This window comes from Microtus oregoni, unplaced genomic scaffold (genome assembly GCF_018167655.1).
Source record: "Microtus oregoni isolate MIOR12 unplaced genomic scaffold, Mior012 000042F_ref0000377, whole genome shotgun sequence".
NCBI classification, from domain to species: Eukaryota; Metazoa; Chordata; class Mammalia; order Rodentia; family Cricetidae; genus Microtus; species Microtus oregoni.
The window spans coordinates 21136449-21155932 of record NW_024543209.1 but is presented as its reverse complement, the minus strand read 5'-3'; the positions used below and the strand labels follow the sequence as shown (position 1 = coordinate 21155932).

Sequence of the window (19484 nt, the reverse complement as noted above, 5' to 3'; positions counted from 1 at the left end):
TGACTATATCTGTAAAGTTCTCTTAGGACTTCATTCCATCCTGGGACTGACTGGTCATAAGCTCTAGGTGACCTCTTTCACCTGCCTAAGCATTAGGAGTACAGACCTGAGCTACCATGCCCAGCAATGTAACATTCTGTACAGACCTGAGCTACCATGCCCAAAATCTAACAGTCTTTCTGCACAGACCTGAGCTACCATGCCCAGCAATCTAACATTCTTTCTGCACAGACCTGAGCTACCATGCTCAGCAATCTAACATTCTGTACAGACCTGAGCTATGATGCCCCAAAATCTAACGTTCTTGAAATGACAGCACAATAGAAAGAATAGATTAAAGGCCATAGCACTGGTAAGATGGAAGGAAGCAGGAGAATCATGTGTTCGAGGCCAGCCCCTCTGCTATACAGCAAGTTGGAGGGTAACCTGAGCTACCATGAGGGGTACCTATAGAAGGATATTTGCAGTGCACACAGCTACTCAATATCAGGACCTCACTTGTGAGATTACACAATTTTGCAAGACAGGGGAAGCTGGTCAGGAGGTAAAGGAACCACTATATGATTTGTTTTAACTATATAAATCTAAAACTATGTAAAAGTAAAAATTTTAATTCAGTTAGCAAATGTTTGAACAAGAGTCTAAGACATACAGGGTCACTGGTGAGAAAACATCTCCTAAAGACGAAAGAAAGAGGCATCTCAGAAACAGAGGAGCGGGCTCTCCATCATGACCTCAGAGACCTAGTTCCCACTAGGACGATGTGGGCTGAAGGACCGTCCTCTAGAAGAGGACTTGGAGTGAACTCTTGACCATTCTAGTCTTTAGACTTCCAGAGCTCTGGTCTATCCCATCTCAGTTCCCCACTTTGTAGCACTAGGTTCTCTGACCACGTCTGGAACCCAACCTACTTCATTTTTTAAGGTTTCCAATGCACTGAGGTGTACGAATGTCCCTGGGGCTGACCAGATGGCTCAGTCATGAAGAGCACTGGCTGCTCCTCAAAGACCCACGCTTGATTCGCATCACTCACATGGCTGCTCACCATGGTCTCCAGCTCCCGATCCTGGGGACCCAATGTCCTCTTCTAACCTCTTGGGGAACCAGCCATGCACACGGTACACATACATATGTGCAGGCAAAACACTCATACACATTAACATTAAAAGATAACAACAACAATAATTTAAAAATAAAATTTAAGAAAGAAGTGTATTAATATCTCTGAAAATCCAAAACTGAGACCCATTTATTGTTAACATTTGATTTCCAAATTTATATAAGCGCAGAATTACTTTCTCCCTAAAACATCATAGTCTATTGCCTTCTAGTATGCTAATAAGGTGCCACCAACTATGAATAAACTATCTTAGCCTTACAAGCTAATCTAAGCCCCTCAGTAGAAGTACCAGGAACTTAGATTCTGGTCACTGACAAAAGAGAATGCCAGTCCCCTTAGTTAGTGCAGTACAATGACAAGATATTAGGTGTTCACGGTATGCCTTTCATAATGCTAACCAGTATTTAAACATATGCACTTAATCTGCAAAGCAAGGCATAGGAATGGCTACTGTTACAATATCTGCTTTATTCAAGAAAGCAATTGACTAACATTGATCTAAAGTTGCTAAACCCTTTCCTCAGAGCCCACCTGCTGCCTAGAGAATAAAGTGAGGGTCATCAAAAACAGGTGGGAGGGGGGGAATCAATCACATGGTGAAAAGAGACTTGTCTGACCAGTCCTGACTTTCTTGATAGGAGAGCTTCAAGGAATTCACCACCTGACAGGTTTCTTTCTCTAGGTTCACTCTGGCTTCCAGGCCCTGAGACTGCTCTCCACTCTTCCCAAGGCTGACTCCTCTCATCTAGTTGATCACCACCTTAGGTTTGACCTCTTTCTGAAGGCCTCCCTACCCCTTCTGTTCCTTCCTACCCCTTCCTTGTACTCCCTCCACCCCCATTATTCCTACAGAGGACATGCCAAACCCACAGTCTGGTTACTGTTAGTATACAATATACAGTATATAGTGTGTAATGTAGTATGCAGTATAGAGTGTATAGTATATAGTATAGGTGTTTCCATACCAGACTGATGGCTGGGATCCTATAGAGAGTCTACACTCAACTTGTCAAGCCATATACCTGGCGCTCAGCTGGGTGAACCAAATCAAAACCCCCAATTTTTCCTGCCAGTGAAGTTAGCAGCCACCAAACAAGCAAAGCTATTTTCTATTATGTTGAACAGAAGCAAAGAAAACACCTGTGTTCAGAAGGTCTGGGTCCAAACCCCTGTTCTGCCATTAACTCACTGGATGACCCGAAGCCAATCACTTCGGTCTCTCCACATCTCAACCTTCTCATCTGAAAATCAGAAATACAAAGTATCCCTACTTGGCAGGATCGTGGTAGGACCGGAAGATGTAACGCTCCGAGAACTCAGCATAGCACCTAGCACTCGCTCAGGATTCCAGAGCATGAGCCACTCTGCTCATGAGAAGAAAGAGAAGACAAACCGCTACCCAAGATAAATGGGAAACAGGACACTCCCAGGCAGCTATGGTAGCTCATACCTGTCATCTCAGCACTCAGAAGGCTGAGGCAGGAGGATTTCTGAGAGTTAAGGACAGACTGGGCTACATGGGGCTGGGGAGATGGCTCAGTGGGTAAAAGTACTTGCTTTGCAAACATGAGGACCTAAGTTCAAATCCCCAACATTCACATAAAAAGCCAGGCATGGCTGTAACCTTAGTGATGGAAGACAAAGGCAATGGCATCCTGAGAGCTAGCTAGTCAACCAGCCTGGCAGAAAAGGAAATTCTGATTCTGTGAAAGACCCTGTCACAAGTTAGAAAGCAATAGAGGGAGACACCCAATGTCTTCCTTCCAATTTCCTCATGGGGACACTCACACACTCACATGCAAGCACCACACACACTCAAAAGAGTACATGTGAAGAAATAAACTCATTAATAACCTGTTTTTTTGGGGGGGGGGTGATAATTAGCTCAATTTTCTCTGTGTTGAAAACTCCAAAAGCCAAAATGTGAAGGTTACTGCTTGGATCGTCTTATTCAAACTTAAAGCCTGTCAAAAGAAGCCAGACCTTAATTAAATAAGAGCCAAAAGTTCAGGCCAAGCATCTAAAAATCACAATGGTTCCAGATTCAGGAAGATAAATGATTAAATTCAAATCCATCTGTAAATTGATTAAAACTCTCAGGAGCTCTCAGATGAGGTAGCCACATCACTCATGTTCACTCCTTTCTCCAGTGCTGGGAACTGCACGCACAGCCTACACACGCAAGCCAAGCACTCTGCCACTCATTTGTGCAAAGCCTCCATCATCGTCACAGACATTCGAAAATGGCACCAATTTTATTATAGTGGGCACGATTCTGTCTTTGAGATGTTACCAATAAATTTGAGCCATGGCACAGCTTGCCTAGTGTAATGAAGAACATAAACACCAAATGATACCAAATGTCATTCTTCAGGCTGCTGGAATGAACAGGACTTGATGTTTATATTGTATTCTCCAGAAATGAAGCTTCACATGGGAACCGGGGGTATAGCTCAGTGGAAAAGCATTTGTCCAGCACATGTAAGGCCCAGGGCTCAACAAAAGTACACACCGGGCTTTATGTAGCTCAATTGTAGATGGGTTTGACTCCTCCCACAGGAAGGACTGGAGGGAAGGAATCCAAAACTAAAGCTACTTTGAACATATAAAAGAACACATGATAGCAACATTTCTTCTCTTTGCACTACTATTTCCAAAAGGTAATACAAAAGTGGCTGAATAGTCTTTAGGAAAACACAACTTAAAAAAGCCGACTATTTAAAGCTAAGTAAAATCAAGCAGTGCATCAATCATTTTCACTATTAATAACCTGAATCTTGCATCTACAGGAGCGCATTTCAGAACAAGGCTAAGGTCACCAATGCTTTCCCATCCTGATGCTACAGCCATCAGATGCGTGTAACAGAACCAGAAGTCATATCAACAGCACAATCCTCATAGCCACATGAGACAATCGCATATCCTGAGAATCTTATAAGATTCTTAAAACAGGTATAATCAGAATGACACTACAATTCTACAGCCAATTTCTGCTGAAGAAATAGAATATTGGAAATATTCTCTTTCAATGCCATCTGCTCCAGATTTGTTCTAAAATAATTGAGGGGGGGAAATCTGTAGTATAGGGGGTGATAGCTAAATTAGCAATACTGACAAAACACTAAGTTATTAGAGCTAAATGACAAACACAGGATTCGATATAACATGCTGCTCTAATTTTGCATGTTTGAAATTTCCCATGGCAAAATGTTGGAAAACATTCTGTTAGGCTGGATGTGACAATGCATGCCTGTAATCCAAGTGCTCAGAAACCTGAGGGATGGGGGGCGCTGCAAGGTAGAGGCCAGCCAGGCTACAACAGTGAGACTCTCTCAAAAAGAAAGAGAAAGGAAGGAAGGAAGGAAGGAAGGAAGGAAGGAAGGAAGGGGGAGGAAGGGAGGGAGGGAGGGAGGAAAAAAACAAGGCAGGGTGGTGGTAACAGCAGTGCAGGCCTTTAATCTCAGCACTCGGGTGACAGAGACAGGCAGATTTCTGAGTTCAAGGCCAGCTTGATCTATAAAGCAAGTTCCAGGACAGCCAGGGATACACAGAGAAAATCTGTCTCAAAAAGCCAAAAACTAAAATAAAATAAATCTCTCCACTTGTACTGGCTTTATTATTTTTAATTTGTTTAGATTTATTCTATTTTATTGTATGTATGGGAGTGTTGTGCCTGAATGTGTGTGTGTGTGTGTGTGTGTGTGTATGCACACGCACCATGTACATGCCTGGTGCCTGCAGAAGCCAGAAGAGAGTGCCAGTGTTCCTGGAACTGGAGTTACAGATGGTTGTAAGCTAACATGTTGGTAACCAGGTTCTCTAAGAGCAACAAGTGCTCTTAACCACTGAGCCATCTTTCCAGCTCCTGTTCTCTCTCTCTCTCTCTCTCTCTCTCTCCCTCTCTCTCTCTTCTCTCTTTCTTTGGAGATGATGGCTCACATCCCTGGATGGCCACAAACTCCAGACAATACACCTGTCACAGCTTCCCATGTGCTGGGATTATAGGTGTGAGCCACAGCAGGCAATTTCTCACCTGTGCTCAAATTTAGACTTGTGATACAAGAAAAGGGGCGAAATACCACAAATTACTTCGCACCTCTTGGTCCTAGTCAGACACTGGTGGCCTCTAAAAACCTAGGCCAAAAAGAATAGAACACCAATTTCAATCACAGCACAAAGACACTGCGCCTAGAAACTAGTGATTCCTCTAGAACACCAGATCGCCAGGGATGGCAACAGGTGCACCGCTCACACTCTTTGGGCCCTCAGGGGGGTTAATACATGGAACACTTGAGAACTTTGGTTAAACCAATGAGACAAGAATGTCTTAAAATCCCCCAGAAGACTAGGCAAACAAGTCACATGAGTAGCCCTTCTGAAAGTTCCAGTTTGCAACGGGAAAAAGTCCAGTGAATCCAAGAAATTGGCCATCGAGTTTGGATGCTCACCTTACTAGACCTAAAAGGAGGTGGGAGGTCCTTGGACCTCCCACAAGGCAGGGAACCCAGACAGTTCTTTGGGCTAATGAGGGAGGGGGACTTGATTGGGGGAGGGGGAGGGATATGGGAGGCGGTGGAGGGGAGGAGGCAGAAATCTTTAATAAATAAATAAATTTAAAAAAAAAAGAAATTGGCGATCGGAGTTTTGAAGAAAAAAAATCAAGCACTAGCAAGAAGGCTACATGAAAACCAGTGGAGGGGAAGAGAGGTGCAGACACTCTTCTGCACCCAAATGGAGAGGGAAGAGGGGAGCAGACACTTCTGTACCCAAGTGTCTCCCGGTCACTCACCAGCACTTTGTTCTCCACTCTGTCTCCCTTCACTTCCAACTTCACCTTCTTCTTCACTGAGATTTTGATCTTCCTGCCAATCACATCCTTTATGCTTTCTGGAAGAAAGGAAAGGTTTCATTATTTCCCTTCTTTAGCAAGAAAAAGGGGCACTAGCGCAGAGCAGGCGTTGGCAGGAGTGAGGTTAGCTCTTTTTATTGCTGGTCCTCTTCTTTCTTTCTGCTAGATTAACAGGTCTGAGAGTTGTCAGCCTTCAAGAGGTTTTTGTTTGAGTCTGGGAACCAAATGCAAGTCCTCTGAAAGGCAAGTACTCTTAACGGCTGAGCCATGTCTCCAGTTCTGGATAGTAAAGTCTTGACAGCAGTGGGCTATGCTGTAGCTCAGTGGTAGAACACTTGCTTACGATGACCAAAGCCCTGAGACCAATCCCCACTCCTGCCTTCATTGGGCTTGACGGTCCCTGCCTGTAGTCTCAACCAACTCCTTGGGAGATGAGGCAGGAGAATCACTTCAGTCTAGTAATCCAACATAAGCCTTTGTGATAAAACAAGATGCGCTCTCCTCAAAAAAAATTTTTTTTGAGAAATCTCCACATTTGTATGTCATTGGGATGAATCTGGAAACTTCTGGGAGCTGGAAATGTCCAGTCAAAGAACCAGATTGAGACTTCACCAAACGGTTTAGTCAGAAAAGGGCTCTCCCCAGTCATCAACACACAATAGCACATGGATGTCAAAGGAGAAATTAGGAGGAAAGATTTGAAAGTTTAGGAGAATATGTCTTCCTGTGACTCTCATGAGCTGTCTGATCTGAACATTCCCAAATAGAACCCAGTGTCATCTTCACTGGTCACTGTGAAAGCTGAACACTCTGAGTGACTTAGGCATCAGGTTTCCCAAAATCCACCTGCTACTCAGACCATGAGCCCCAAAGATGATTGCACCAAGACCCTTGGCATCCGTCGCTCCCTAAGTCGGCCCATGGCCCTCCTAACCACAGGGGCCTCTCCTGGTCGGAGGTATGGTCAATCGGGGAAGAACCAATGATTGCAGTGTGGGAGTCTCACATTCCCATCTTCACTTCTCAGGACATACACGAAGGTCCATGTCTCCAGATGTTCATAAATGCAGGATTTTCCATGAATTCTTTTTTCTAGGATGTCTTTGCCCTATATTCCTGATAATATCCTACTTATCCTTCAAATCCCAGCCCCCTCTTTTAGGTTGATAAAGCTCTCTATTCTGCATTCTAACCATATTTGGGGATTCAGTAAATATGAACAGCCCTACTATCTCCTCACTGTCTATGGTAGTTTACCATCTAAAGAAAACCCCTAGAGGTAGCACTAAGTGAATCACACCTTCTCACAGATAAGGCAGGAAGTGAAGGTTTGGGACAAGAGAATCTTGAGCTGAAGAGGCAGGAAATGGACCTCTGGCTTCCACACTGGTGTGTCCAATACGGTTCACTAAGGTCTAGAATTTTACTCTTTACAAGATAGACGTTTTAGTATATACAGACTAAAGTATATTAGTTTAGGCAGCAACTACACAGCAGGTAGAGAAAAGGTGAGAGAAGGCTGAAAACAGAGAAAGTGAAGCCCAAGGAACAGCAAAGACACAGAATTAGGACAGAGTACATGGAGATACAGGGAGGTTGAGCACTGGGAGTTCTGTCCAGCTATTTCATCAGAACCAAAAGCAGCATGAACGACCCTAGCCCAGCCCACCAGGCTGTGGGAAGTGGGCCACTGAAATTCACTATGTACACAGGAAGGGAGACAGAAGTCACAATCCAAAAGCTAAGCGCAGTGTCTCTGGTGGTGATGAGTGACATGTGACAGGTATTCTTGCTCTCTGCTTTTTTTGTTGTTGTTTTGACAGAGTCTCCTATGTAGTCTTGACTGACCTGGAACTCACTGTATAGACCAAGCTTGCCTCAAGTTCACAGAGATCCACCTGCTTCTGCCTCCGCAGTACTAGGGTTAACAGCTTGGGCCACTGTACCCCCTCTCCCTCCCCCACACACCGCTTGTTTTCTGCTTTTAAGTTGCTGGACAAAAGTCAAGAGGTGGCTCACTCCCATAAACATCATTCAGGAGACAGAGGCAGGAGGGAGACAGAGGCAGGAGGGAGACAGAAGCAGGAGGGAGACAGAGGTAGGAGTGAGAACAGTTTAAGGCCAGACTCAGCTACATGGGGAGTTGGCACCCACCAACTTTCTTTCAAAAAAAAAATCATCTTAGTCAGAAAGATACATAGCTTACACGCCTTCAAAGAGACATTTAGGAGAACACAGTGAGGCCTTTGCACTCTGCCATTTTGAACTGTTCAGAACTCTTGTGAGCTCCTAACCCCAGAAGCAGCAGCAGGTGCATTTTCCCACCATAGCCTAAATAAGAAGGATCCTGCCAGCCACTGTCCTTCCAAAATCACACAATACTGAAAGAAACACAAAAATTCCATTCAAAAGAAGAGTCAAATTCAACTTTTAAGCACACGGAGGTACTGAAAACCACTGACACTTTACCCCTTGAGTCTAAACTATCTGAACGTTGGGTCCCAGGACAATGCCACACAACTTCACCGCCTTTGGAGGCATCTTTGGAGACCCCAGCGTTAGATTCTTGCTCGGGCAGAGTGTTGGAAACACCCAGAACAGGATGGGCCACTCACTTAAGTCTCAGAACTGACTCCTGGGATTGAGGAGAGGGCCTGGAACAAAAGAGGGGGTGGGCAAGCACCCCTCACTCGCCTTTTTTTTTCCTGGGGTGGTGGCGTGTTTTAATTCAACAAAAGCAAAGCTCCATAAAAATCCTGCAACAGCTTCTTCCCGCCAAGTTTCACCCTCAGAGTGAGCAGTTTTGCGAGGGGACACCAAGTCCTCTCAAGTACAAACGCTGCAGTGTGGAGCAGAGGGGCAAATTCCAGACTGAGGTGGACCAGCAGTGAGAACTTTCCCCCCAGGTATGCACCCAGGAAACATCAAGGCACTGAGAGTGTTCCCAGCATGGTACCTCGGAGAATACGGGTCACTGAGGTTTAAAGCATGCCCATGCTGATAAGTTCACCCTAACGCAAGTCAACGTAGTCCTCGCGAGCGTGAGCGCTGGTTCCCAGTGCTCCTAGGCCATTTGTCATCTGCCATTTAACCTTCCCTGATAAAACAAAAGCCCCAAGACTTCAATCCCAGACAATGTTCTCCCCACTTTTCGCTCCAAAAGAGGACACCCCCCCCTTCACACACACCAGCCCTCTGCCAATCAGGAGGGCCTCGAGCAACCAGTCACCTGGCACAGAGTACCACGTACGTGTTCCCAAAGAGACTGGGGGTAGTCAGTAGGTAAATCATTATTAAAATGAGGCTTTTATCATTAACCCTCCATTTCCTGGTCCTAGCAGACGTCAGTCGGGTAACACTCTTGCTTCCAGCTCAATCCCCAAAGCCACGCCTTACCAGACCCGGTCCTGACGCTGGGCCGGCGCCTCCATCCCTGAGGCAGTCGGTGAGAGGGGCAGCCCCAGACGGGAATTTCCTGAAGGGTGCCTGGCACGAGCCCGAGGGGACCTACAATGCTGTCGCCAGGTATCCTCCTGCTGGGCTTTCCCGGACTTTCCCGAGTTAGGGGCAATGGGGCTGGCCGCTGGAAGGGACGCCTCACCAGCTCCACGTTCTGCCAACCTGACCCACCTGGTGGAGCAGGGCAGGGAGACCCGCCCGGAGCCCTCCAGGGCTCCGGATGCCTCCCCACGCCTTCCTTTCTCTGCACCCAGCTCTGCGGCCATCAGGCCAGCAAACTTCTAGGCGCCCCCCCAGCCATCCTGCCCCACACCACTAGCGCTCCAGAGCACGGGGACTCTGCGGGAGGACGGAGATGGAAAGGGAGGCGGAGAAGAGGTGTGCACAGAGGAAGATGACCAGTCGGCCACCGCGCCAGGCTTACCCATCAACTCCCGGGGGACATCGGAGCTATCGTCGGTCATGGTTGCCCACTGGGCGCGGGGAGATCCCGGATCCCACTCTGACTCTCGGCCCCGCGCCCTTCCCCAAACCCTTTAATGTTTCCGCGAGGGAGCCGCAGCTTGCAAGGGAAGAATGGGCCGGAGCAGCGGGGCGTTGATCCAAGGTTGCCGCGCGCCCGCAGTACCAAAAGAAAAAAAGAAAAAAAAAAATTCCTAAGAGTTACAAATCCGAGCTGGCTCTGCGGCCGCCGCTACATGCCGCCCTCTCGGCTCGCAGCTCCGGGGGCCGAATGCAAGGCGGCTGCAGCACCGGCTCCTTCTGGCGCGGGCGCCGCGCAGCCGGGCCTCAGCGCCGCACCTTGGGCGTAGGTGAAGCGGAAGGCGAGGGTTGGGCAACCCGGCTGGTCTCGGCCTCCAGCGGGGCTGGGCTGGGCAGGGGCGGGCCGGCCCTGCTCTCCTCCTTCCCCTTCTCCCGCTCCTCCTCCTCTCCTTCACCAGCTCCTGCTCCTCCTCCTGGTCCCCCTGCGTCTCCTCCCCGCCTCGCGAGAGCGGCCTCCGCACGGGTCCCCGGCCGGCCTCCGGGCCTGGGCGCACAGTGCCCGGCGCGGGGCACAGCCCGGGGACCGATGCGACGCTCGGCTGCGGTGGCTGCTTCCCTGACGGCTGCGGCGGCGCCGGCCTCCGCGCCCCTCCTCGCAGCCTCGCTCCGGTGCCGCAGGCGCTTGCGTCTCTGGAGAGGGGTCGACTGAGCTGTAGAGAGAGCCCGAGAGCCATCTGCTGGCTGCCGGCGACGAGGGTCCAGGCTGAGCTGGGGGCCGGTCCCCAAATCTCGGCTAGCCAATGGACCCTGCGGCTCGGAGCTGCAGAACCCGGTGGGTGCTGCAGAGACCCCTGCGCGGAAGCTGGTGTTTTCTGGGACCTTTTCGTGCACTTCTGGATCTCAGGCCCACTGAGCGCGGTGTCCCCGCATCCGCGTTATGAATTCCCTGTTTATGGTGATTGAGAGCTACACGCAATCAATAGACAACCGTAAGATGAAAAGACAGAGGCCTCTTTGGAAAATGCTTTTTGATGGCGACCCTGTCTCCTTAAGCTTTGGAGTACGTCGGAGGGCCAGATGCAGTTCACACAAGCCGAATATTCCGGCTGCTAAATCTCATTCTACTTGACCCAACCCATCCACGTGCCTTCGGATTCTGGAGTACTTGTGTGCACTTCCATCACCCGCAGCTGGGAATGTCCCTGGCTGACCAATCAGGTTCCGACTTTTAAAGGGCAGGAACGACGGAGGGAGGAAAAGAAAGGGAATACCCGGCGTTTGGCCGCTTAATTTTGGTTATTGTTGTATTTATTGGTTGGTCGGTTTTTGAGACAAGGTCTCAGCTATGTAGCCCTGGCTGCCCTGGAACTTGCTACGCAGGCCAAGCTGACCTCCAACTAAAAGATCCCGTCTACCTCGCAGAGTGCTGAGTTCAAAGGCCTGTGTTTAGTTTTTTGGTTTTTTAAAAGTGTCTGTCTGGTGGCCTGGATGGCAGTTCAGCCTCAGCCTCCCGGGTACTGAGACTCCTAGTGTGAGCTATCCCGATGAGTTGGTAGTCTAGTTTTAAAGGCCGCTATGGGCCTTGCTTCCCTAAGAATAATCTTCCGTTTCTGTTCCAACAACATTTCCTCTGGAGTGCTGTTGGTGGAACTCTTTCCTTGAGAAGATGGTAAACAGCCTCCTTATAGTTCTCCAACTACAGAGTTCAATTGCACCGTAGTCCATCTTGGATTACCAACGAGGTTACTGGACTTACACAGAACATGGGTGAGGGGTTACTTATGGGAGTGTGGGTGACCCCAAAGCAGCCGCATACCCTTGCATGGATGAAGATTTCCCTACAGCTGTGCAAATGGAGTGCCCCTTTCAGTTAGGAGTTTATTTTTTTTCATAAACCCTAGCTAGCACCTCTAAGACCATAAGGCCACAGGCAATTAGAATCAAATTACATAGCAGGGGCTCAGAGGTGTAGAAGGGAGCAGCTGAAATCTCAGATGAGGCCCCATTGACTCTCCCAACCCCCTCTTTCTGTGAAGGAACATCAACCATCAAAAGATTTCTTGCAAGCAGTTAAGCACTGTTCTGATAAAAACCTTGACTGTTGTTATGGGAGAGTGCCTCTAAACAGAGTCCCTGGTGATGGCCCTTCCCACCTGGTTCACCCCACCCCCACCCCGACTCAGACCGCAAGACTCCATTCTTTGATAATTTACTATTACTGTGGATACACATAAAGGGCCCGTGGGGGTGGAGGGTTGTAGAGGTCAGAGGACAGCTTGTGGGGATCAGTTTGATCCCTCTAGGTGGGTTCCACACAGATCAAACTCGGGGTTTCTGACAAAGGCCCTTTCCAGCTGAGTTATCTCCCAGCCCCCCAGTCTCCACTCTTTCCAAGACTCTCCTAGGTTATCTGCTTCCTGCCGTGTGCAAACCCATCACTGTGTACCTTCTTGATAAAGCTTCTACAGGCCTTTCAGGTCTCTGGGATTCCTAAGGCTAAAGCACACTCAGAAACCCAAACAGACAAGGGCCTTCCTTCATTCTTGTGCCTTTGTCCGGTTTTACTATTTTATCCTTGAATCCTGGATTGGGGTGGGGGTAGGTGATAGTTACTTCCTGACTAGCAGGAGGCAATTTGAAGGCAGGGAATGTAGGAAGCAACTGTGTTATTGGCAATTGAACCCAAAGCCTCTTGCACACTGCCAGAGGAGCCTCCACCGCTTGGCTACATACCTCGGCCTCAACAACCTGGGCAAGGCAGGTGTTCAATAAACTCTTGTTGACTTACGCTTTCTACCTCATTCCTTCACGTCCTTATTAATAAAGTTGGCAATGGGGGCTGGAGAGATGGCTCAGGTTAAGAGCATTGCCTGCTCTTCCAAAGGTTCTGAGTTCAATTCCCAGCAACCACATGGTAGCTCACAACCATCTGTAATGAGGTCTGGTGCCCTCCTCTGGCCTGCAGGCATACACACAGACAGAATATTGTATGCATAATAAATAAATAAGTGTTTTTTAAAAAAAACAAAAATGAATAAAGTTGTCAATGTGTCTAAACTATAGATAGTCTTCATATATTGACTATTTTTTCCCCTGCAGTAAGTGGGAATTACTACTCAAAACAGTCTTTCAAATGCACATGGTTTAACAGGGCTTTTCCGGATAAACCAATAAAGTTTCAAAAATGGCCCTGAAGGCTCCACACAATGAGAAACGTGTGAAAATAAGTACAAAGATCTTTGTCCTTTGGTCTGGAGATGTGCAAGGCTAAAGGAAGGGTGAGTGGCAATCCTAGAATCCAGGACTCTTGCACTTCTTGGTCTTATGGATATATTTTGTGGTTTTTAAATTTTGGATTTTTCTAAATTTTATTTTATGTATATTATGTTTCCTGCGTGTATATCAGTGTGCCAGGTGTGTGCGAGTCCTGAAGAGACCACAAAAGGGTGTTAAGAGACCACTGGTGCTGAAGTGGTGGAGGGCTCTAAGCTGCCATGTGGGTACTGGTATATGAGCTGCCTTCCTCTTTTTTTATATATGGTTTTTTGAGACAGGGTTTCTCTGTGGTTTTGGAGCCTGTCCTAGAACTAGCTCTTGTATACCAGGCTGGTCTCGAACTCACAGAGCTCTGCCTGCCTCCCGAGTGCTAGGATTAAAGGCATGTGCCAACACTGTCCAGCTAACTGCAGTCCTCTTAAGAGCAACTAGTACTCTTAATTTGTAAGTCACTCTCCAGCTCTTTGGGTGTTTCGAGACAATGTCACAAGTAGCCCAGTCTGGTGTCAAACTTACTGCGTAGCCATGGGTGACCTTGAACTCTTGATCTTCCTATCTTTACTTCCTGAGTGCTCAGAGTATAGCATACACCATCCTGTCTGGCTAAGTGATGTTGGGGCTAGAACTCAAGACTTCTGTGTTTTAGGCAAGCACATTACAATCTAAGCCCAACTATAGTCCCTACTTCAGTTTCTTTTGTTTGTTTGTTTTTGTTTATTTTATTTTTTTCTGAGACAGAGTCTTACTCTGTAGCCAGAAAACCCTGGAACTCATTATGTAGCCAAAAAATTGAATAAAAATAAAATTTATGCCCTGGCAACGCTGAAGCACGCATGGGCAGCCCGTATATGGTGGTTCTGCTGAACTTGTGCATATTGGGTTTCATGGTCTACATTGATAAGAACTACTGACCAGGTCTCTTCCTCAAGAGGTCACCAGATCTCATTACAGATGGTTATGAGTGACCATGTGGTTGCTGGGAATTGAACTCAGGACCCTTGGAAGCCTCCAAAGAGGCAACATTATAGAAGTGCACTGCCACACTCAGCACTCTCTCCCCTTTTTCCCTTACTGCGCTCTACACTGAACCCAGAACTTTGCACACTGGACAAGGGTTTAAGCACTGAGCATCACCCACACCTCACTTCAAGATGTTAACACAGTGCACTGAATTCAGCAAACATTGGATGACAAAGATAACTTGGGAAATGATGTGTGCTTTTGTTTTTCTTCTTTTGGTTTTTGAAGACAGGCTCTGGCTGTCCTGGCTCTTGTAGACCAGGCTGGCCTCAAACTCACAGAGATCCGCCTGCCTCTGCCTTCTGTGTGCTGGGATTAAAGGAGGTATGTGCCACCACACCTAGCTTAACATGTGCACTTTTATTTTAAATTCTACGTGAGCATTTGTGTCACTGTATCACATTTTGCATATCATTATGATGAGAAAATACAATCTGAATAAAAACTACTCACCAAAAATACTTAATACTTTATGATAACTTAAAATTAGACCAATACTATTTCGTGATTAAACCCACAGTAACAAGTAGAAATGGAAGGATCAGCAAGCTAACAGGAGGCCCTGGACTTATTTCTGGTCTTGCCTAGGATAGTGAGAATCAATGACTATATATATATATATATATATATATATATATATATATATATATATATATATGTATGTATGTATATATGGCAGTTTGCTTGTTTGTTTTTGTTTAGTGTGTGTATTAAACTAATGAGAGCAACACATCTTCACAGAGTACAAAAACATTATTCCACACCTATCCAAATTTCTCTGTTCCTGAGGTGTTAGCTTGTAGCCTCCGACCTGGTCCTTTTCAAACATTTTCAGCACTTCCAGGATTTAGAGGATCCTTTGGGCCACACTTGTGGAGTGTCTACTGAAGTCACTGGCCTGACACTGTTTCTCTACCTGCCTAGTTCTTGGTCATAACACCAATGCCAGCACCAACCCAGGGATACGGGAGCTATGGTGTGGAAGCAGCTCATGGGTCTAAACAGTTCTCATCATCATAGGGAGCAAGCTTTCTATGTTTGGCCAGCTGGGCTGTGCCTACCTATTGGAGACTTTCAGTTTGGGAGTACTTTTTGAGGAAGACCACTGGGACTCTGAGAAGTCCTTCTGGTTTATATTCTCTTTAGTAATTCCAGGCATCTTGTGTCCTCTGAGCTACCAGCCAGGGGAAAAGGCCCAAGAATGATCTTGAACTGCTGATCTTCCCGACTCTAACTCCCAAATTCCGAGACTGCAGGCATTCACCATTATGCTCAATGTGTGCCACGATGAAGAACAAACCCAGGGGCACTGTGCATGCTAGCAAAGTGCACTGCCAACTTAGTTGCAGCCCAGTTTTCTCTATCAGTGGCTTTTCTTGTTGCCAAAATCAAGTACTTGACAAGAAGCGCCTTAAGGGAAAAGGTTTGGTTTGAGATTGCAGTTCAAACGGTTCCTGTCCTTCTTGATGAGGCAGGCTTGGATAGTGAAGTGGATAGTCAAGGTGTGTTCCTAGTCAGGAAGCAGAAAATGGACAGGAAGTGGGGCTGGCTATAAAATCTCAAGACCAAGTAACCTACTTCCTCCTACAAGGACCCACTCCCTAAAGGTCCCACAACTTTCCAAAACCACATGAACCTTTGGAGACATTTCACATTCAAACCGCAGTAATAGCGGAACTCAAGAGAAACCCACCCCAGGATGAGAGGACCACAATCCCAGCTCCTGGAGGGAGGTGAAGACAACACGATCGGTATTCACGAACACCCTCAGCCACGTAACTGTTTTGGGACCAGCCTAAACAAGGCTAGAAAAGAAACTGTCTTTAAAAACTGAAAAGAAAAATCCCAGGAGCAAGAGACACAGATTATCTGAGGCGGAAGCTGGTAAGAAGGATTGAGGGGTAAGGCACGTGACGATACAGACAGGTCATCTAGTTTTTCTGCACCTCACGCTGTACCCTACTGTTCATAACTGCCTATCTTTGGAGGTGAACTCTGAAAAGATTGAACCCAAAACAACCTAGTCAGAAACAGACGGGGAAAGAGGCAACGCCATATGGGGCAGGGGGAGGGTGCGAGGAGCACTACGAGCTGCTTTTCTGAGGGCTGGAGCGATGGCTAGGTGGTTAAGAGTATCTGCTGCTTTTCCAGAGGACAATAGTTCCGGGTCTGGCAGCTCATAGCTGCTTGAACCTCGAGACCCTCTTCCAGCCTGGTGTCCTCTTCTTGCTGCAGCTACGTGCCCTCACGTGCACAAACTCACACAGAGATGGATAGAACTAAAAATTAGCCAGAAACTACTTCTGTTGAAGAGCACCAGCGTGAGGTGACTAAAACTGGGCGAGAGCCTGGAAGCTCCGCCTTCGTTCTGTCTGGCTCCGCAGGGCACTCAGTGCGCCGCGCGATTCTGCACAGGTGTGCAACCAACCGCTCAAGCTGTGTCTGTCTACCCAACTGCCTCACCCCCTCTCAGAGCACAAAGGTAACTAAAATAGTCACAAATATAAATCTGCAGTCACTTTGGGTTCCAAGAGCAGTAAAACCTGGCAGGAAAAGACCCCACCCCTGGCAGGGTCAATTATCACGGGGTGAGGTTGCACTGGGCAAATATAATCACCTCCTGAGAACCAGCTTGACTTAAGCACCACGGACTGCTCTGGAATACCCGCACATCCAGGGCGGAGACAGGGATGAAGCCAAGTAGGCTCTGAGCGGGCTGCAGGCTCAGCAATACCTCCTGTCCTCCTGCCCCAGTTCTTCCTTGGCTTAAGCACAGGCTCAAGGGCTGTGAAGACGAGCTCTCGTCAATGGACCCCTGCATCTGCCCTTCTTCCAACATGTTGAGTAAATCTCTTTTCTCCCATGACTGTCTTTTTCATTGGCTGCCAGGATGCCTGACCCATGTAACCTGCTGGGGCTTCAGCAACCAGATCTTCTGCCCTAAAAATTCCAACTCTGACACCACATGGAAAGGGGAGGGATTCAGAGAAATCTACTTCCAAATATAGCCCCAAATAACTTCCTTCACTAATGAGTTGTGTGAAGCCAGCAACAAGGTTTATAACTCGGGTCGATGACCGAAGAACTCCTCTGCTAAGTTTTTTGGGTTTTTTTTTTTTTAATTTATTTATGAATTGTGTATACAGCATCTGCCTGCATCCCTGCAGGCCAGAAGAGGGCACCAGATCTCATTATAGATGGTTGTGAGCCACCATGTGGTTGCTGGGAATTGAACTCAGGACCTCTGGAAGAACAGTCAGTGCTCTTAACCTCTGAGCCATCTCTCAGCCCATCTCTAAGTTTTTGAGACAGGATTTTATGTGATACAAGCTAGCCTCAAACTCTCTAGGTAGCCAGCGATGATCTTAAACCCATCCTCCTGTCTCCACCATGTGGGCTGCATCCCCAGGCCCACTCTGCTAGGTTATTAATTGTCTTTGAATGAAGAGTCTTCGAGGGCCTTTGTGAACTAAAGTCCACAGAAGAACGCCCATACCTACCCTGATGATTAGAACTTGATGTGGAGAGCTATAATGTTGTAGGTCAAGAGCAAAATTTATCCCGAGCCTTCATTAAACCCCTTACCAGTCACTTATTACCTACTTGCAATTGCAGAATAAGTAACTTATTACCTACTTTCTGTACCTGACGTCACATTCGTTTGACCATTCAGTAAAATCTTTGGACTCTATTCTCAGGCGACAGCTAGTTCCCACCAATCCCCAAACAAACAACATCATTAGATAATGTCTAAACTCTAGAGCAAGGATGTCTTCTCTTTGCTGTTACCCACCTTACAGCTGCCCCCACCAAAGCATTTGGTAAACAGTAAACTGGGACTGTTGTTTGTTCTGTGACTGTGAGAGTTGGTGTAGCCACTTGCCGGATCTGAAACTACCCAAGTTCTTTTCTCAGGCCACGGTCCATTGTGTTCCGCTCTGAGTAAACTCTCTCTTACTCTGCATGAAGGGACAACAATGTTTCCAATCAACAGTGTTGACATCTGAGGACTGACCAACAAAGGGCCACCTGTTCTCTGCAGATTACTTGGCAGGCCCTGGTCGTGGGTGTGGAACTTCAGAGCTACATGGCTGGGCCTTGTTATGAAGATGTACAACTGTACAACCAGGCAGGTGTTCTGGAGAGGCCTCTATCGTGATTTTCCGAGCCAGCAGGGAACAGAGGGATGCCGGGGAACGTGTGAGTGTAGGGGGCAGAGAAGTGCGGGGCGCATGGGAGTTTGTGGAGCAAAATGAAACTTCAAAAGCCGGGGGTTTGGAGGAGGGTGGATCAAAGATCAGTTGACCCTCAAAAATAGAAAACTCATCATCAGGATTGGTGGCTCATGCTTGGAAGTCCAGCACTCCAAAGCCTAAGGCAGTATGGTTGTTCAGTTCAAGGCCTGCCTAGGCTTCACAAGATCTTAACCAATAAAGGGGACACACACACACACACACACACGAAAAGGTTTGCTAGATGGCTGCCTACAGGTGTTTCTGTTCAGCTTTGCTTTACTTCACCTCGGGGGAAGGAAGAATAAACAGCCACAGAAAAGAAGTGTTTCCAATCATTTTCATCAGTGAATGAGATCCTAGTTTTTCATGCCTTTTCTTTTTTCTTAATAATTATTAAGTTTAATTAAAATATAATTACATAATCATCCCTTCTTTTTTCTCCCTCCAACTCTCTCTCTCAAATGTACTCTCCTTCTTAAATTCAAGGCCCCTCTCTGATTATTGCTGTTTTATACATATATACACACATATACACACATACAAACATAAATACAACCTGCTGTTTTAGTCTAAAATTGTTTGTATGTACATGATTTCAGGTCTTACAGCTTGGTACTGGGTGCTCCTCCTTGGGGACAACTAATGCTGTTCTTTGCAGTCTTCAGTGGCCTGTAGCTCTTTGTCTAGGCTTGGGGTCCCCTTAGATGTCTCCCATCCACTTCAGCATGTCCATTGGTGTTGTCACTGTTTAGGTCTTCTTCAGGCAGCTATATTGTTGAGGCAGCATGTGTTGTGGGGTACCCACCAAAGAACCCTGCTTAAACATGACTTTAAACCAATGAAAAGTCTTTATTAGGTGGCCAGCAATTCCACTGAGTGTTCAGGACCCCAGTGTAGCCCCTGCCTTTCTCCAGGTGGACTTTTAAGCACAAAATCCATATCCTGGGTTGACATACTTCATTTAACAAGAACAGTTAGCCAAAGGCAGAACCACAGAAGCCAAAAAGCAAGGTTAGTAAATTTAGAGATTTTCCCAGAGCTA

General features: G+C 47.0%; 1 protein-coding gene across 14 annotated transcripts in view; it reads right to left on the bottom strand.

The window, feature by feature from the left end:
* Positions 1-10592, bottom strand: part of Carmil1 (capping protein regulator and myosin 1 linker 1) — a 262274-nt gene extending 251682 nt beyond the window's left edge. For all 14 annotated transcript variants that reach the window (XM_041632696.1, XM_041632697.1, XM_041632703.1 and 11 more), the window contains exons 1-2: positions 9853-10592; positions 5910-6007 (exon numbers count right to left, since the gene is read on the bottom strand). In XM_041632696.1, the coding sequence (XP_041488630.1) occupies positions 5910-6007; positions 9853-9892 (138 nt within the window). In that variant the 5' untranslated portion in view covers positions 9893-10592. The remainder of the gene's footprint in view (positions 1-5909; positions 6008-9852) is intronic.
* Positions 10593-19484: the final 8892 nt, after the last annotated feature.